At 37.9% G+C, this 20,165-nt stretch overlaps 1 protein-coding gene across 2 annotated transcripts in view; it reads left to right on the top strand.

Moving 5' to 3' along the window:
* The window catches only part of LOC111141831 (taspase 1), a 271,125-nt gene that overhangs the window by 151,577 nt on the left and 99,383 nt on the right, over window positions 1-20,165 (top strand). For both annotated transcript variants that reach the window (XM_022494662.1, XM_022494663.1), the window contains one exon: window positions 15,759-15,869. In XM_022494662.1, the coding sequence (XP_022350370.1) occupies window positions 15,759-15,869 (111 nt within the window). The remainder of the gene's footprint in view (window positions 1-15,758; window positions 15,870-20,165) is intronic.

Here is a 20,165-nt window from a genome sequence, read left to right as displayed (position 1 = left end):
TACCAAATGTTTCCTTTTAAATTTGGAAAGGCCTTTCCTCATTACTTATCTGTCCCTCTGGACTTCTAACAGGGGATGTGTTGAAAGATTTTTCAGATGCCCACTAGCCACAGTGAGAGTGAATGGCAGCATTTATAAGACGACATAAATACTTCACAATCATCGGTAATCCTTGGAGATGTGTGGTGTGCCAGTGGTACTGAATGTGAGCTTTTGTTGCTGCTGATCCTGTACTCATGTATGCAGGCTGCCTGGGAATGTGGTTATGTCTCTCCTGTGAATGCAACTTCATTTTCCCCCTCTGGGGGCTCTTTGTATTAGAACTGAGGTTAGAGTTGTTTAGAAGAAATAAAGTCTCCCAAAAAAGAGCAAGATCTGTGAGATTAAGAGTTATACTTTAAAATCCTAATCTCGCTTTGAGGTCCTGTGGAGGAATTATAATTTTCTACCATTTAAACACTACATTAAAACTCTACCTTTGAAAACTACATAAAAAATTGGATACATAATGTTCTTTTAATTATTGTACTGCCACTATTAAGTTGAGACAAAGATAAAAAAGGATTAAAAATTGTCTTGAAATGATGACGATATATCTTAAATGTCAGCCAAGAGTTGATAAAGTTTTATTTCTCTGTCCTTATTGTAAACACTTCAGTTTGTTACTTAACTTTTGGAACTAACATGATTTGACAACAGGATTTTTGGGGGCTATTACGTTTGCTTTTTTTTTTTTTTTTTTTTTTTTTTTTAAGAGAGGGAGAAGGATGGGGGCTTCCAGAGGAAGAGAGAGAATCTCAAGCAGGCTCCATGCCCAGTGCAGAGCCTGGTGTGGGACTCGATCTCACAGCCCCTGAGATCATGACCCTGGGCCAAAATGAAGAGTTAGACACTTAACAGACTGAGCCTCCTAGGCACTCCTATGTTTGCATATTTTTAATTATCTTAGTTTGAAGGCTGCCATTTATCACTAGAGCTGAAGTGAAAATACTAAATGTGTGGTGAAGGTTAGATGAATAAAACACATGTAGCACTCATTAGTTTAGTCTCCCTTACCAACTCATGAACTGAGGTATAGGGAAGTAAGTCAGTGGACCAAATCCTGTTATGGGAGACTCTGTGTTGCTCTTTACTATCTTGCTATAAGAGAAAGTATTGTGAATACAGGAGTGTAATATTAAAGTCAGGCAATAAACCTGTTGGGGGAAAAATGGCATTTATTATAGAAATTAGGGAAAATAATAAGAATAAATAACAAACAAAAATCATGCATATCCCATCATTCCAGGATAATGGTAATTAAAATGTTTTCTGCTAGACTAAGAGAGACTTTTTCATATTATTATTTTTTTTGTTTTGATAATGAAATGTTTATTCAGATCATCATTTTGCCTCTGTGTGAAGGCTCAGCTTGCTTTGAGGCAGTAGCCTTCAGAATAGCAAATCAAAGTCTAAACTCCTTTTTTTTTAATATTATTTTTTATAAACATATAATATATTTTTATCCCCAGGGGTACAGGTCTGTGAATCGCCAGGTTTACACACTTCACAGCACTCACCATAGCACATACCCTCCCCAATGTCCATAATCCCACCCCCCCTCCCAACTCCCCTCCCCCCATTAACCCTCAGTTTGTTTTGTGAGATTAAGAGTCACTTATGGTTTTTCTCCCTCCCAATCCCATCTTGTTTCATTTACTCTTCTCCTACCCCCTTAACCCCCCATGTTGCATCTCCTCTCCCTCATATCAGAGAGATCATATGATAGTTGTCTTTCTCCGATTGACTTATTTCGCTAAGCATGATACCCTCTAGTTCCATCCACGTCGTCGCAAATGGCAAGATTTCATTTCTTTTGATGGCTGCATAGTATTCCATTGTGTATATATACCACATCTTCTTTATCCATTCGTCTGTTGATGGACATCTAGGTTCTTTCCATAGTTTGGCTATTGTAGACATTGCTGCTATAAACATTCGGGTGCACGTGCCCCTTCGGATCACTACGTTCGTATCTTTAGGGTAAATACCCAGCAGTGCAATTGCTGGGTCATAGGGTAGTTCTATTTTCAACATTTTGAGGAACCTCCATGCTGTTTTCCAGAGTGGTTGCACCAGCTTGCATTCCCACCAACAGTGTAGGAGGGTTCCCCTTTCTCCGCATCCTCGCCAGCATCTGTCATTTCCGGACTTGTTAATTTTAGCCATTCTGACTGGTGTGAGGTGGTATCTCATTGTGGTTTTGATTTGTATTTCCCTGATGCCGAGTGATGTGGAGCACTTTTTCATGTGTCTGTTGGCCATCTGGATGTCTTCTTTGCAGAAATGTCTGTTCATGTCCTCTGCCCATTTCTTGATTGGATTATTTGTTCTTTGGGTGTTGAGTTTGCTAAGTTCTTTATAGATTTTGGACACTAGCCCTTTATCTGATATGTCGTTTGCAAATATCTTCTCCCATTCTGTCAGTTGTCTTTTGGTTTTGTTAACTGTTTCCTTTGCTGTGCAAAAGATTTTGATCTTGATAAAATCCCAATAGTTCATTTTTTCCCTTGCTTCCCTTGCCTTTGGCGATGTTCCTAGGAAGATGTTGCTGCGGCTGAGGTCGAAGAGGTTGCTGCCTGTGTTCTCCTCAAGGATTTTAATGGATTCCTTTCTCACATTGAGGTCCTTCATCCATTTTGAGTCTATTTTCGTGTGTGGTGTAAGGAAATGATCCAATTTCATTTTTCTGCATGTGGCTGTCCAGTTTTCCCAACACCATTTGTTGAAGAGACTGTCTTTTTTCCATTGGACATTCTTTCCTGCTTTGTCGAAGATTAGTTGACCATAGAGTTGAGGGTCTATTTCTGGGCCCTCTATTCTGTTCCATTGATCTATGTATGTGTCTGTTTTTGTGCTAGTACCATGCTGTCTTGATGATGACAGCTTTGTAATAGAGCTTGAAGTCTGGAATTGTGATGCCACCAACTTTGGCTTTCTTTTTCAATATTGCTTTGGCTATTCGAGGTCTTTTCTGGTTCCATATAAATTTTAGGATTATTTGTTCCATTTCTTTGAAAAAAATGGATGGTACTTTGATAGGAATTGCATTAAATGTGTAGATTGCTTTAGGTAGCATAGACGTTTTCACAATATTTATTCTTCCAATCCAGGAGCATGGAACATTTTTCCATTTCTTTGTGTCTTCCTCAATTTCTTTCATGAGTACTTTATAGTTTTCTGTGTATAGATTCTTAGTCTCTTTGGTTAGATTTATTCCTAGGTATCTTATAGTTTTGGGTGCAATTGTAAATGGGATTGACTCCTTAATTTCTCTTTCTTCTGTCTTATTGTTGGTGTAGAGAAATGCAACTGATTTCTGTGCATTGATTTTATATCTAAACTCCTTTTTAACTATATTCTAGGCTCTCAGGATGATGGTCAGGCTAGCTGAGGATCACCTTGTCATAATAGAAGAAAAATACAGAGACTGGATTGAGGAGGAAAAGAAAATGATAGAAAATGGTTTTCCTTTAAGAAGGTTATTATCCTCATTGTAGTATTTATTAAGTGCTTGCTAAGGGTCCAACCCCACACTCAGTGTTTTATGTGCATTGTTTCATGTTGTCCTCACAGTAGCTCCATGAGGTAGCTGCTACTTGGATTTCTCATTTTACAGCTGAAGAAACTAAAGCTTAAATGAAGAGTTCCAAAGTCACTCAGGGATTTAAACATGAATCTGGCTGTAACATAGAAAATTCATAGAAAAAGGCACCTAGGTGACTCAGTTGATTGAGCATCTGACTCTTGGGCTCAAGATCCTGATCTCAGGGTGGTGAGATCAAGCCCTGCATAGGGATCTATGCTTAGCGGGGAGCCTGCTTAAGACTCTCTTTCCCTCTCCCCTGTGCCTCTCCCTACTAAAAAAAGTACTTTTAAATATGAAAGGCTCTACTTTTCAGGCATCATAAAAGATTTATTTTAATCAAAATGACTCTTGTTTATTCAAATAAATTAAGAAATTTGGTTGGTTGGTAGCTATTAAGTATATCATGGATTTTCTAGAATAACTCAGTGAAAATATGTGCTTAGACCAAATGATCTTTTTCATGTATTCCTGCTAATGATATCTGATAAATATACCTGCTTGAACTCATCACATATTATATTTGACTCAGTGCAGTTTTGTTTGAATTGAGGAAGTAGCTAGAAGTTGTCATGTTTCAGTGTAAAGCTTTCTGAGCCATTTTCTACTTCAGCGCATAGCTCTGTATATAGATTAAGAATGGATTTGGCCCAAATGTCCACTGATAGATAAAAGGAAAAACAAAATCATATATATAAAACAATGAATATTATTTAAACTTAAAAAGGAAGGAAATTCTGAAACATGCTGCAATATGAATAAGCCTTGAAGACATTATGTTAAATAAAATAAGTCAGTCACAAAAGGACAAAAACGTATGCTTCTAGTGATATGAGGTATCTAGAGTATCAGATTCATAGAGATGGAAGGTAGGATGGTGGTTGTGAGGATTGGAGGGAGAGAGGAAATGGGGAGTTGTTGAATGTGCACAGAGTTTCAGTTTGGAGAAGATGAAAGTTCTAGAGGTAGATGGTGGTGATGGTTGTACAGCACTATGAATGCCACTGAATTACACACTTAAAAAATGGTTAAATGGTAAATCTTATGTTTATATATATTATGCCAAAAGGAAAAAATGAAAAAAAAAAAAAAGAATGCATTTGGGCTTAAAAAAGAGAACTCAATTACAGTGGTTTAAACAGATAGTTTTTATTTTGTTTCATTTTAGATCTCATGTAACAGGAAACCTGGAAGGACCCTGGGGCTGATTGGGCTACCTAACAATGTTGCCTGGTATCTGGTCTGTCCTTTCTTTCCTACATTCCTCCATGGGTATGCCTTCCTGCTCTTTTATGTCACCCCATGGTCACAGGTTGGCTGCTGTACCTCATTTAGCTGTGCAGGTGCAGGCATGGGAAGATAGATTTAGTCAGATGAGAGGGACATTTAATGTAGTGCTCCCTAACTATTCCTGTGCTCCTCCATATTTCCTAGCCCCATAGTTGTTGCCTGAGACCATGTGACTATTTCTGGCCCCTGGACTGAAATGGATATGATATGTGTGACTTCCAGGCCCTGGATGGCCCTCTTATTCTGGAGGAGGTATGATCCAGGAGATGCAGTTACAGACCAATCAGCCTAGGTTTGTTCCTGAGTGACTCTGTGGAGCACATTCTCTGGTGACCCAAGTACAACCTGTAACATTAATGAGAATTATATTTTTGTTATGTTAAGGCACTGAGGTTTGGGTTTTTTGTTTTGTTTTGTTTTGTTTTGTTTTTGTTTTTGCAGCCTCATTTAGTACTTTTGACCAATACTCAAGGGTGGGCTTCTGCCAGACAAGTTTGATGAAGTGAGGGAAATATGGAAGCTTTCAGGAGTAAGAGAATGGATATAAGTTGGTGAAGCATTGGAATTTTAGCTGGATAAGGAAGTAGGTGAGGCCCCAGGAGAAGTTCAGGACAGTTTAAAACCAACAGAATTAATAGATGGCAGTTTTTGTTGAGGTGAAGGGAATGTTGGAATTAAAGTGCCCAAGAGGTGAGCTAGAAAGATGGGAGGGATGGGATGATTGCGGTTGAGACTATGGAGAAGGTAATGTTATTGATAATGACATAGTTATGGGAGTGAATATATGAGGTAGTGTGGATAACTTGAAGAGAGGATATCAGAGAATCTAGATGCCATGGTGTTGGGAGAATCACCTACGTAAATATTAAAAGCAGCAGGAATTGGGGTGCCTGGGCGGCTCAGTCAGTTAAGCGTCTGCCTTTGGGTCAAGTCAGATATAAGGGTCCTAGGATTGAGACCCACATTGGGCTCCCGCTTCTCCTGCTCTCCCTGCTTGTACTTTCTCTCTCTCTCTCTCTCTCTCTCTCTCTCTCTCTGTGTGTGTGTGTGTGTGTGTGTGTGTGTGTGTCAAATAAATAAATAAAATCTTTAAAAAAAAATCAGCAGAATTAATGATAAGAAGTAGTCTTAGGAAGGGTAGAAGTAACCTGGGAACTAAAATCTCAAAAGGAATGAATTTGTCATTATATGTCTGAACAGTAACTGATTCTAGGTTGACAAGTTATTTTCTGTTTATTGACTTAGCATCTTTAAGATGTTAGTTTTCTGGCCTCTTTTGTTGGTTCGAATGAATCAGTTAAATTTTTAATTTCTTTGTAGGTGATCCCTCTTTATGATAATTTTTTATTTTTATATTTTTATAAAAATAAAAATCAGTTTTTATTTTTATATTTATATTTTTTATTTTTTAAAAAAGATTTTATTTATTTATTTGAGAGAGAGATTTAGAAAGCCTGAGTTGGGGGTGGATAGAGGGAGAGGGAGAAGCACTCTCCTCACTGAGCAGGGAGCCCAACATGGGGCTCGATTCCAGGACCCTGAGATCATGACCTGAGCTGATAGCAGATGCTTAACCAACTGAGCCACCCAGGGACCCTATGATTAGTTTTTAATTATATTTGGTTCAGAGTTTCACTATGGTATACCTAAGGAAGTTTTGTTGTTACTCATCTTTTGAACACTGTTTGCATCTTCAATTTAAGAATTTCCTTGTAACTTAAATTCTGGAAACTCTTATTCATTTTCTCTTCAAATATATTAGTATTCCCTCACCCCATTCTTTCTTTTCTCTATTTCAAAATGCCTATTAATCTGTTGGATATTCTCATTTTATACTCTAGGCTTCTTAATGCCTTATTTTCCTTCTCTTTATCATCCTAGGGTGCTTTTTAGGTCTCCCCCCAAAAGGTATACATTTTATTTTTCTCTCTTCATTGAGTTTCAAACAATTTTCTTCTACTTGGGGGAAGAGTTTCATTTGGTGCCTTGAAAAATCCACATACCTCCCCCTGGCACCTGCTACCGGATTGCTCTGTTTTTTAAATTTATGATCTCTCTTCTTTTTAATCTTTGTACTACAAATTTTTCTATTACTGGGATAGTCAAATTACAACCTCTGGGCCAAATCTAGCCTGTGGCCTATAGTTGTACAGCCCATGAGCTAAGAATGATTTTTAAATTTTTAAAGAGTTGTTATAAAAATAAAAGAAGAATATTTGACAGAGATATGTAGACTATAAAACCGAAATTACTTTTATCTTTTTTAACAATATGATTGTCCCCATTTTTTCTAGTACTACTTCTTTGTTTGATAATCCTTCTATTTTTACATCTCCTTATTCCATCTTATAAGTGTGTGCATGTGCATACATGTATGGTTTGTAATTTTTTATTATGAATTCATCTTTGTTGTGAGTTTTGAAAGGTTAAGGATCCCCACAAGAGAAGAGATGTATTATAATTCTCACAAGAGAGGAGACATATTATAATTCTGAAGTCTTTGAGTGTGGGACATATTGGAGTCTCAGAAACAGGAAGCACAATTGGGAAGGAGTAAGCTGAGACTGGGCTTAGGGTTGGAATAGTGGGAGATGACTGGACCATGGAGAGTGACTCATAGTGGGCTATGGGAATGACCAGGGTTCCTGATGAATCCAGGGTTCTCATCTAAATCCTCATGGTTGATATGTAAGATACACAATGAAGGCATGGCATCTGGACTGGCCAGAATGACAGTTGACTGAATACTCAGTAGTTAAGTAGGGGTCCAACACCGCTGGGGAGATCTGACATTATGCAACAGTGGCCCTGCCAACTGCTGTGCACTCTGGGCCTAGCACCAAGTGGGTGCTTAGCAACAATCTGGTGAGTGAGTAGATGGGAAAAGAAATGAAAAGTCAACATTTTGGGGACTGGTAAGTACCAGGTAGCTGTCTGTTGCCCACCTTTGCCCTAGACTACTAACAAGATAGGAAGAACCTGGAGAGATATCTCTGGTAGTTGTTTTGTATATTCCCTTGGATTTTACATAAACAGTTATGTTATCTGCAAAGCAGTTTTGCTTCTTTCTTTCTGATCTTTATGCCTTTTATTTCTTTTTCTTGCCTTATTGTAGTGGCTTGAACTTCTAGAATATTGTTGAATAGGAGTGATAAAAGCAGGCATCAATACCTTGTTTCTGATTTTAGGGAGAAACTGTTCATTTTTCACCCTTGAGTATGATGTTAACTCTAGGTTTTTTTGCAAATGCTCTTTATTTGTGGAAATTGATCATTAAATTTAGAGGCATGTTCAGATTCAGGTATAAATTTTTTGGTGTGGGGCAAAACTACAACAGTGTAATTTTATCAAGTAATATTTAATGTCTGGTTGTGTCTTTTTGTGGCATTAGGAGCTATTGACGATTGTTGCCTATAGCAGTTATCACATTATAGGTTACAAATGATTATATTCTAATTCTGTTTAATTCTTTTTCATTTATTAGTTGAGATACTTCTATGGTGAAAATTTTCCTTCATAGACTGTTGTTACTGTGCTGTATAGTTCCTATAGGAAGGACAGAGAAATGCTATATTCTTTATTTTAACTTAACAGTTTTCAGAATAGTGAATTGGTTCCATAGCATCTTTCAGAGGTTACAGATGTTTTTTAGAATGTAAGTTATGAATTCACTGTGTGTTTCAATCCATGCAGTTGTCATTCTTACTGATGCTAAAATAAGTTCTTTTAGAACTTGATATTTACTGACACCTCATTTTATTTTGCTTCACTTTATTGTGGTTCACAGATATTCCATGTTTTTTTTTATTAAACAAATTGAAGAATTGTAACAACTCTGTGTTGAGCAAGTCTCTTGGCACCATTTTCCGCACAGCGTTTGATCACTTTGTGTCTGTGTCACATGTTGGTAATTCTCACAATATTTCAAACTTTTTCATTATTATTATATTTGTTATGGTGATCTCTGGCCAGTTATTATGATTTGCTGAAAGCTCAGATGATGGTTACCATTTTTTAGCAATAATGTATTTTTTAATTAAGGTATGTACATTGTTTTTTTAGACATAATGTTATTGCACACTTAATAAACTAGAGTATAGTGTAAGCATAATTTTCATATGCACTGGGAAACCAAAACATTTATTTGACTCACTTTATTGCAGTGGTCTGGAACTGAACCTGCAATATCTATGAGGTATGCCCATATCGCTTTTCTTCTAGGTTTGTTGTTAGCTCCTCATTTGATGTATAATTCATGTTTTCTGCTAAAATCTGAGAGTATACATACACACTTGCCTGAATAAGGACAAAAGGAGGACACAATGAAAGACTTATTTCTTTATATCCGTGTATAATGAATGGAACTGTTTGCCTTTGAATCACACTTCAGCTATCTGGCAGCATATTCTAAGAAACCTTGGAATTTTGTGGGTAAAACCACATAAGTCAAACTTTTCTTTGATTGGAACCTGCAGGAGAACAAGCTTTTGATGTCAACACTCTTATGTTAGAGGTGATATATGTCTGAATAGAAGACATAATTTTAAAAGTTTCTTGGTGAAAAATCAATCACTGGAAAACCCTGTATATTCTTGTATAACAACGGAGGAAAAGTCTCTCTGACACATATTGTGTATTTTTGATGTAATGTCAACTTCATGTGGTTTAGCTCTTTGACTTAAGGCATGTGTACATAACCTTCTGAACACTCATTTAGCTTATAATGTGCCAGTTTCCTAACAATTATTATTGTTCTAAAGTATAACATTTCACTCTTCAACATCAAATATGTACACAAAAGGAATTAAAATTTATGGAGTTTCATGAGCTTTACATAGTGTCTTTACATAGTAAGTGTCAAAAATGGTTTCTTTTCTATTAGCTTTATTGCTTTTTCCTGATTATAAAAATAATGTTGCAAAAATTTAACAAAATAGGGAAAACCACAATCCTGCTCAGAAAGTTATATATTAAATTGCATTTCTAGATCTTCCTTCTAAGTGTAGATGCTTATAAAATTATACTCAGATCTGGAAGGATATTTACATTTACACTTTACCAAAAAATACAAGGAAGTTACTTTTGGGAAGATGTCAAGTGATTTTTTTTTTTTTAATGATTTTATCTATTTATATGAGAGACAGTGAACATGAGCAGGGGAGGGGCAGAGGGAGAAGAAGACTCTTAATCTACTGAGCCACCCAGTTGCCCCAAAATATGAAGTGATTTAAAAAAAAAACTTTCACACTTTTTATAAAATTTATCTTTTTAATTTAAATTCAATTAATTAACATATATTATTTGTTTCAGGGGTACAGGTCTGATGATTCTCAGTCTTATATAATACCCAATGCTCATTACTACACATACTCTCCCCAACACATACTCTCCCCAATGTCCATCACCCCTTACCCCATCCCCCACTCCCCACTCCTCCAGCAACCCTCAGTTTATTTCCTAAGATTGAGAGTCTCTTATGGTTACTTTCACACTTTTTGAATGGTTTGTATTTTTGAAAATGAGTATATATTGTATGTGTATTCATAATATGCACATATGTATATATGCATCTGTGCATGTATATATTGAGGGAGGATATGAAGGGAGGGAGAGAATGGGAAGGAGAGGTGTATGTTTGAATGGACAATTCCTGATATGAAAGGCTTAACAATGATTTATAGTTATAGATAATATTTTTTAGGGTGATTATTGGTGCCTAACGTCTGTCACAATATATGCCAGCTAAACAGAGAATTGTGTGTTATAGCAGTTTGTGTTATGTTTCATAAATTTAAAAATTTGTAAACATTATTTAAGAGAGGTTCTTTCATTTGATAATTGTAGCCCACATTTCTTTTTGATTGCTAAGAACCTTTACCAGTGTAGTGTTTGTGTGTGTGTGTGTGCGTGCGTGCGTGTGTGCATGTGTGTGTGTGTGTGTGTGTGTGTGTGTGCACATTAGTAATATGAGAAAACATTACGTTGTCCCTGGACCTGTGGGGGAATCTGAGTGGATGGTAGAGATGCTCCTTCTCTCAGTGTGAATTTTTTGACTATAAGTTGAATCATACTTCTCCTTTAGTCTCAGTAGGTGCTCAGATCCTTTGATACCCTTTACTCAGTATGTGAATTAATGTAGAACTTAATTTCTAATAAACTAATGGAATACCTTTGGCAGGATTTTTTGAAGGTGAGCTTTTAATTTTTTTCTCAACAAAAACATTTTTTACTTGAAGCATACTTCAGAATATGTGGTTCTAAAAGATTGATATAAAACATTCCATCCAAGAAAAATAGAATACACATTTTCTTCAAGTATACGCAGAAGAAATCCCCTGGTTAAATCACATAAAAAGAGACATAACAAATATTATAAGTTTAAGAAGACTGAAAGCATACCAACTATAGTTTCCAACCACAGTGGTAAAAAACTGAAGATCAACAATAAAACAAAGGTGGAAAATCTACAGGGTAAATATTAAATATTTAATATGTAAATATCAACACACTATTGTACAAGCAATGGGCCAATAGGAAATCAAATGGCAAATCAAAATATGCCTCAAAACAAAAGAAAAGAAAACATAATATTCCAAAACTCATGGGATGCAGCAAAAGCAGATGTTAGAGTGAAATTTATGCTATAAATGCTTGTATTAAGAAAAAATTCGAATAACATTACACAAGGAGCTAGAAAAAAGAAACTTAGCTGAAAATTAGTAGAGGAGGGAAATAAAAACCAGAAATTTTAAGTAAAATAGAGACCAGACTACACAATAACAACACTGAAAGTAATGACTAGTTAAAAAAAAAAAAAAAACCCAAATTGGCAATGCTTTAATTACATTAAGTAAGAAGAAAAAGAGAGAAGACTCAAAAGCCAAAATGAGAAATAGAAAACAATACAGCAGTTAACCACAGAAACACATAGTATGATAACAGATTACTATATACAATTTTACACCAACAAATCAATTAACTTAGAAAAAAAACCCAGATAATTCCAAAAAAATGCACAGGTTACTAAGATTCGTCATGAATCTTAAATCCAAGAAGTAGGAAATCTTTTTAGACCAATAACAAGAATGAAAGTTGAATTAGGAATCAAGAATCTTCCAGCATAATCTTTATCAAAATCTTACAAACAATGGAATAGAGGGAACATATTCAGAATTATTCCATGAGACCCATACTATCCTGGTACCAAAGCAGGATAAAAACAATACAAGAACAGGGGCACCTGAGTAGCTCAGTCAGTTGGGTGTCCAACTCTTGATTTTGGCTCAGGAGATCCAGCTTTATGCTGGGCTCCACACTCAGCAGGGAGTCTACTTGAGGTTCTCTCTCTTCCTCTCCCTCTGCTCCTCCCCCTGCTTGTGCATGATCTCTCTCTAAAATAAATGAAATCTTAAAACACACACACACACACACACACACACACACACACACACACACACAGACACACAATACGGGCCCTTGGGTGGCTCAGTTGGTTAAGCGTCTGCTTTTGGCTTGGGTCATGATCCCAGGATCCTGGGATCAAGCCCTGCATCCGGCTCCCTGTTGAGTTTCTCCCTCTTCCTCTGCCTGCTGCTCCCCTTGCTTGTGCTTGCTCTCTTTCTCTCTCTTTCTCAAATAAATAAACAGAATCTTTGAAAAAAATTAAAAAAATATAAAGACAAAAAATAATACAAAAACAGAAAAGTCTAGTTTGTCCAATATAAGTTTTTGCTATTCTGGCTTTCTTTTAACACCCATTTGCTCATTAAATATTTCTCCACCCCCTCACAATTTGCAGGTGTCTTTAGGTCTAAATCTAGTCTCTTGTAGGCAGCATATAGATAGGTCTTGTTTTCTTATCCATTCTGACACCCTACGTTTCTTGATTTAGTTAGCATTTAGCAATTAGTTCATCTACGTTCAGAGTAATTATTTTTTTAAAAAAGATTTTATTTATTTATTTATTCATTTGTCAGAGAGAGAGAGAACGCACACACAAGCAGGCAGAGTGGCAGGCAGAGGTGGAGAGAGAAGCAGGCTCCCTGCCAAGCAAGGAGCCTGATGCGGGACTCAATCCCAGGACCCTGGGATCATGACCTGAGCTGAAGGCAGCGGCTTAACCGACTGAGCCACCAAGCGTCCCATACATTCAGAGTAATTATTGATAGATATGTATTTATTGCCATTTTATTACTTGTTTTGTCATTGTTTCTGGAGATTTTCTCTGATCCTTTCTTATCTTTATCACTTTTGATCTCTCCTTTCCACTCAAAAACTCCCCTTTAATATTTCTTGCAGGGCTAGTTAAGTGGTCATAAACTCCTTTGGTTTTGTTTGTTGGGGAGACTCTATCTCTCCTTTTATTTTGAATGATTGCCTTGCTGGATAGAGTGCTCTTAGCTGCAGATTTTTCTTATTCAGCGCTTTGAGTATATCATGCCACATTCTTCTGGCATGCCAAGTTTTTGTTGAGAAATCTGCAGCTACCTTTATGGGTTGTCCCTTGTGAGTTAAGGACTTATTTTTCTCTCGTTGCTTTCAAGATTTTTCCCTTATCACTGTATTTTGCAAATTTAATTACAATATGTCTTGGTGTTGGCCTGCTTTTGTTGATTTTAATAGGAGTTCTCTGTGCCTCCTGATCCAGATGTCTGTTTCCTTCTTCAGATTAGGAAAGTTTTCTGCTGTTATTTCTTGAAATAAATTTTCTGCCCCCTTCTCTTTCTGCTTCTTCTGGGACTCAGATATTAATTTATTATATTTGATGGAGTCACTGAGTTCCCTCAGTCTATTCTCAAGTTGCATAATTCTTTCTCTCTTTGTTCAGCTTTATTATTTTCCATTATTTGTCTTCTAGATCACTCATTCATTCCTCTGCCTTTTCCAGCCTACTATTCATTGCATCGTGCCTATTTACAGTCTTATTTATTGTGTTCTTCATCTCTCATTAATTCTTTTTTAACTCCTTTATCTCTGTTGTGAGGGATAGAATGTCTTTTATTCTTTTCTCAAACCTAGCAAGTATCATGATTGTTGCTTTAAATTCTCCTTCAGGCATGCTCTTTATATCTGTTTCACTTAGGTCTCTGGCTGTGGCTTTATCTTTTTCTTTCATTTGGGATAAATTCCTCCATCTTGGTATTTTGTCTTAAGTTCTTGCCTTCTTTTGTGTGTTAGAAAAGCCTGCTATGTCTCCTGCTCCTGAACGTAATGGCCTTATGAAGAAGAGGTCATGTAGTGCTCAGGGTCTGACATTTCAGGGAGGGTCTCCCATGTATGCTGTATACACTGTGCTGTTGTGTTTTGGCAGCTCTGTCCTTCAGGCCAGTCATCTGCAGAGGCTCTCCTTTGTTGTGGGCAATGTTTGGTTCCTGGCCTGACTGTGGCGAATTTTAACTAGGTGTGCTCTGATCTGCTTGTGAAATGACCCTGATATCAACTCCACCAGAACAGAGGCCCTGTAGAACTCTCTGTTTGGGACATGTGATGTGGGTAGGGGTTTCTGCTACCTGAGGGCCTGTCCCATGGGGACTGAAGCAAGCTTGACTGAGAAGGACAGTACCACCAGAGCATAGGTGTGTGGGACTTGGTGTAAGCAAGTTAGGCAGCCAGTGTCCACACTGCGCTGCTTCCCTCAAGATTTTATTTTTTAAGAGATAGGAAGCAGGTCTTATATATCTACTGTTCTCATTTGGGTAAGAGGATATTTGCATTTTAATTAATGCAACTTATTTTACATATAATAAATACTTCAAGTGGCACTTAGTATTTTTTTTTAAAGATTTATTTATTTGAGAGAGAGTATGTACATAGTAGGGAGGGGCAGAGGGAAAGGATGTTCAAGTGGGCTTCCCACTGAGTGTGGATCCCAATGTGGGGCTTGCTCTTACAACCCATGAGATTATGACTTGAGCCAAAACCAAGAGTGGCACACTTAACCAACTGACCTGTCCAGATGCCCTGCCACTTAGTAGTTTTTTTGAAAAGGTTTACCCTTCCAGTGTTTATGAAAGTAGCTTTTTAATTTTGTTTATCTAAGCAAAAAAATCAGCTTCTTCAGAAATCTCTTATTTGAACTTATTAACCAATGAATTAAATTTCTTTTGTCTTTGGCAGACAGTTTCTACTTTTAATAGATACAAATTGTAATGGAATTCTAGGCAGTGCTTCCCGTCGCCATCATGCCTACCCTTAGTGTGTCTGAATGGTCCTAGTTTACTCCAGGGATTTAAAAATGCATTCTCTTTTTTTTATTGTTGTTGAAGAATTACAGGGTATTCATGCAGGAAGGCTATGTAAGTTACTATTAAAAGGTGAGAAAGGTGCTGTTTTATTAGTCCATTTTGCAGCTGTTGAGGTGTGTTGGACATTTTAGTGAAAAGTAGGTAGATGGAGATCTAGATTTCCCCTGGCTGTGTAGATTTCTCCCATGCTTCCAGGTGTGTGGAGTGCCAGAGGCAAAATGGGAAACTAGGACTATTTAAAAATAAATTATAAAACAGAATTTTTGTAGTTACCCAATAATGGAAATGACACAGAACCCTTGGAGATTCCTACGCAGAGAATCTGAATTGCTACATCATGTAAATCATTCCTATAAAAAAGAGGTTTTCTTCTATTTTTCTGTTTCCTTTTGATATTAGACAGTTACTTGTTTCTTTATTTTCTGCTGAGTTTATTACCAAAATTCTAGATTGCTCATAGAAGTCATTTCATCCATCACTGAATTATTCTCCAAAACAGCTACTTCTTAAGTGGCATTTAAGGGTATTTTAATGCTAATAAGACAAGGATGTTTAGCACTGCTTTTCCTCAACCGTTCTTGGTTTCCTTTTATTTCTAGGATGTGGGGAGCATCTTGTGCGCACCATACTGGCTAGAGAATGTTCACACGCTTTACAAGCTGAAGATGCTCACCAAGCACTGTTGGAGACTATGCAAAACAAGTTTATCAGTAAGTATAACATGAGAAAATTATGTTCTTCTCAATATAGATTGATTCACTGAGCTGTAAACCAGTCAGATACTATATTTGTTCCACAGGGCCTAGCTCCAGGGCCTAGCATAGACTTAGACCCCCAATTAATATTAGTCATGAAAAGAATTATATGAGATAGCAACTAATACATGAAATTTGCCATAAAACTAATCTAATGCCCAAGTTGGGAGACACTATCTAGGATTATATATATATAGTAGATATATAGTAGATATATAGTAGCATAAAATTCTACTAAAACAATTGAATGGACAACATCCTTCGAAAGTTCTTTTATAATACACTTTGACTCTTCTTTTAGTCGGTGATATATAAATGAATCCAGTGCTGCCATGTACAGTTGTATAGGGCTGAGTTGAAATCCTGCCTGGGCTCCTTTTGCCAAGCTATGTAACCAGATGTGAGGCTACATCAGTTTGGAGGAAGGGGTGCCTTTTTCTAACCTGTAGAAAGATTTTATATAGCCTCACAGTGATCCTATCCATAACTGTTACATAGGATTAAAACTATTTGACTTAGTCTGCTTTTCCCATCATGTAACATTGAACTTACCACTATGCGAAGAGTAGTAAAGTTGTGTAAGACAAATATAGTTGAAAATAAGTTAGGGTAATAGCCATGAATAAATTAGAGAAGCATATTATAGCGTTAATCTGGGAGATTGTATCTCTAGTTGGAGGATTAAGACAGGGTATAATGAGATGCTAATTATGTGATGAGGACAATGCAGACAAAAGCATAGGAAGAAATTGTTTCCAAAAGAATTCTTGGATGGGGCCTCTTAGAACTGGCCCCAGAAGGCTTTGGGATAAGTGGTAAAAGAGGGAGAAGAGAGGAGCATAAACACAGACATGACAGTAGGATGTGGTATCAGGAGGGCTAGGCACCTATATGACTCTTACCTGGCATGAAGTATTCCTTATGTGCAGTGGGGCTGGTGAGGCCAGGTCACAGAGGTCCTTAAAATCTCAACATAGGAGTTCATATTTGATCTGACAGGAAGGAGAGAACCCTTATATGTTTCTAAGTTGACAAATGATATTTTGGGGGAGGGTTTATAAAATAGATGTAAGGTTGTACAAGACCACCTCTATAGGAAAGAGACATGAAGGGCTGGGAATGGTCCAAGGGATAGAGAAGAAATGGAGAAAGTGGAAATATTGGTAGACTCAGATTTTGAGACTAGGTAGATGTAGCCCTCTGGGTCCAATTAGGAGATAGAAAGTATATGTTGGGGATGCCTAGGTGGCTCAGTTGCTTAAGTGTCTGCCTTCGGCTCAGGTCATGATCCCAGGGTTCTGGGATAGAGTCCTGCATCGGGCTCCTTGCTCAGCAGGGAGCCTGCTTATCCCTCTGCCTGCTGCTCCCTCTGTTTGTGTGCTCTTTCTCTCTCTGACAAATAAATAAAATCTTAAAAAACAAACTATACATTAGGTTAATCAGGGGAAGTTTAACATAAAGAATTGTCAACTATGTGGAAAGAATACCTGTAAGATATAAAGAAACTTTAGGTGATACTCTAGAGCTGAGAGAGTGTCCAAGTAAGGACATACTTGGAAGGGGCACAGACCTTGATGAAGAAGGTATGGTTTGGCCACCAGGTAGCGGAGAAGTTCACCAGTTTGGCGAGGCTAGGACTGATCTGGAGTTGCTGCGCAGACTGTAGGCTACTCTTGAGTGCAGACAGGGAGCAGATGATTAGTACATAGGGGCTGGGTGTGGGAGCCTGGCAGTGGTGGGGGCAGAAGACACAGAGGACTTTAGAGCCCACAGGTCACAGAGAGCTTGTAGAGGGACTGACTGCTTCGTGTTTGACTCTCTGGGCAGCAGGAGCTACATGCAGGGTGTGTGGGGCCTTGCCAAGGGAGTCCTGTGCAGCTGCAGGGGATGTATTGCCAGGCCCAGACTTAGGCTTCAGAGTCACAGAGGGACTGTGTTCTGGGCCTGTGGCTGGGGCAGACTTCACCAGAGGTCCACACCCATACTGTCTCCCCTTCCCAGCCCATGCTGGAAATCGCAGGAAAGGTGCTTTTTTAAGTGTTTATCTTAGTTTAGTGCCTGACTTCTTGCCTTCATTTTGCTAGTTCCTTCCATGTAAGCCTAGTCTCTTTATACATGGCACTTTATATTTGTTTGCCACTTTTCCTTCTCTGCTAGGTGGGAGTGGGATTCAAGGAAGCTTCTTTGTCATTATCGCGGGGGACCATCTGGTACGTGGTCCCCCTCCTACTGTTGGCTTCTCCTGAAATGGGACTTGTCTTCACCTCCTTATGAGTTACTGGCTTCTACTACTGCTGAATTCACTATGGTGTCCATGGTCTTGTTGTTGCCTATGGTTTCGTTAGTACACATAGCATCCACTGACAGTAGATGCTAGTGGTAGTAGAATCACTGAAACTTCTGGAATAATCAGTGAGAATGTCAAGTCCTCATTGCCCAAGTATATCAGGCTAGTTTTTCTGCTTTACTTTTAGAGCATCTTACTGTCCTGAGTGTGGAATGGGAATGGGGAACTTCCCTACCTAGCTTTCTGTGTCTTGAGGCCTATTCTTGGATCCTCCAGATCCTCCAGATCTAGCTCAGTTTTTTTACTTGTCTCCTTTTTTCCCCTCTACCCTCACCAGCTTGGAAAAAGGGACAGAAACCTATGCTAGTGATCAGTTCTTTCCTCCTTGGTTTTCCCACCAGTGCCAATGTGTTCAGTGACACCCTAGCCCCAGTCCTACCTTTAGGGTACTCGTAGGGAGCTCTAAACCATTTATCCTGCCCAAATTTAGGATTTACCTACTCAAAACATATTTTATCCCAAAGGTGTCTCTACTTAGAATTTATGAAAATCCACTTAGAAGCTTAAAGGATAAAACATATCAACTAGATAAGCATACAACTGATGAGATCAATGGAAGATTCTGGGGATGGAGATAAGACTATATTTCATTATTGTTCAGGCCTTTAGTAAGTATTATGCCCTATCAGTAAATATTTTTAGGGCAAAGAGAGAAAGAAAAACAGATGATGGGTGGGAAAGAATTGGGTATATTTGAAGGAAGAACAGAGTGAATAACTGTAGGTAAGGAATTCAATATGAAGAGATTTAGTAGAGGTGCTTTCTTACAGTTATTTGAACTGAGGTTATGAAGACATAAGTAATGGTATTAATTATATGCCTGCTAGCAAGAATTGCCTAATAGCAAAATGTGAGCTGAGGAATGAGTTAGAAACAGGCCTTTGAGGTCTGCCTCTCATGATTTTTCAGAAATAGGTTGATTACATTCGTGTTACTATATCCTTAAATATGTCAGAATCAGACTTAGGTATTAATGTTTAGGTCTTTTAACAATTACCAACTATTGAATGCTGTTTTAAAGGAAACCAAACTGTTGGTCCTAATAGCATGTATAATTTATATAATTTGTTATTAGTCGTCCAGCTATATTAGGTGCATTCCCAGAACATTAGTGGGAAGGAATAGTAAGAGGTGAAAACAAGATGTCAAACTTCCTGGGAACCTGTGGTAGGTGTGGAATTATGGCACATGGCAACATTCTGAAGGACTTTACTGAATCTAAAACCACAGGTTCCCAGCTAGTTCTACTTTTCCAGATTTGGGTCCATGCCAAGGAGTTCCTGAACTCCATTCTATTCTCTGCTGGTTGTCTACGTTCTCCTCCTCTATAGCTCTTTGAAGCTACTCAAAGAGTTGGACTGCAGTATTTCATTTTGCCACTGGGATCCCGTGATTTAATGGTGCATTTGAATCCTGTCTTAAAAATTCCAGAATCATGGATATAAGTAAGAAACTTCAGAGCTCACCTGATTGACCCCTGTTTATTTAATATTTGAAGAAACTTAGTTTTGAAGTTTAATGACTTGCCCAATGTCACCCAGTTAGTATGTATTCTTTCATCATGATCTTTCATCATCATAGTGACTTTTTTTCCCCATTTTATTTTATTTCTTTTCATTGTTCCAAAATTCATTGTCTATGTACCACACCCAGTACTCCATGCAATACGTGCCCTCCACTATACCCACCACCAGACTCACCCAACCTCCTCCCCTCCTTCCCTCCAAAACCCTCAGTTTGTTTCTCAGAGTCCACAGTCTCTCATGGTTTGTCTCCCCTTCTGATTTCCCCCAAGAGGGGGCTACTCTCCTGGGGGTTAGCAAAGTTGGGTTCCACTCTGGACTGTGTCTGACTCATTGGATGTAGCAAGTTACTTAAGTTTTCTTCCTTTTCTTCCTTCCTTC

This window comes from Enhydra lutris, unplaced genomic scaffold, assembly GCF_002288905.1.
Source record: "Enhydra lutris kenyoni isolate GAN:26980312 unplaced genomic scaffold, ASM228890v2 scaffoldscaffold6, whole genome shotgun sequence".
Taxonomy (NCBI): Eukaryota; Metazoa; Chordata; class Mammalia; order Carnivora; family Mustelidae; genus Enhydra; species Enhydra lutris.
This window is presented reverse-complemented; position numbering and strand designations above follow the sequence as displayed.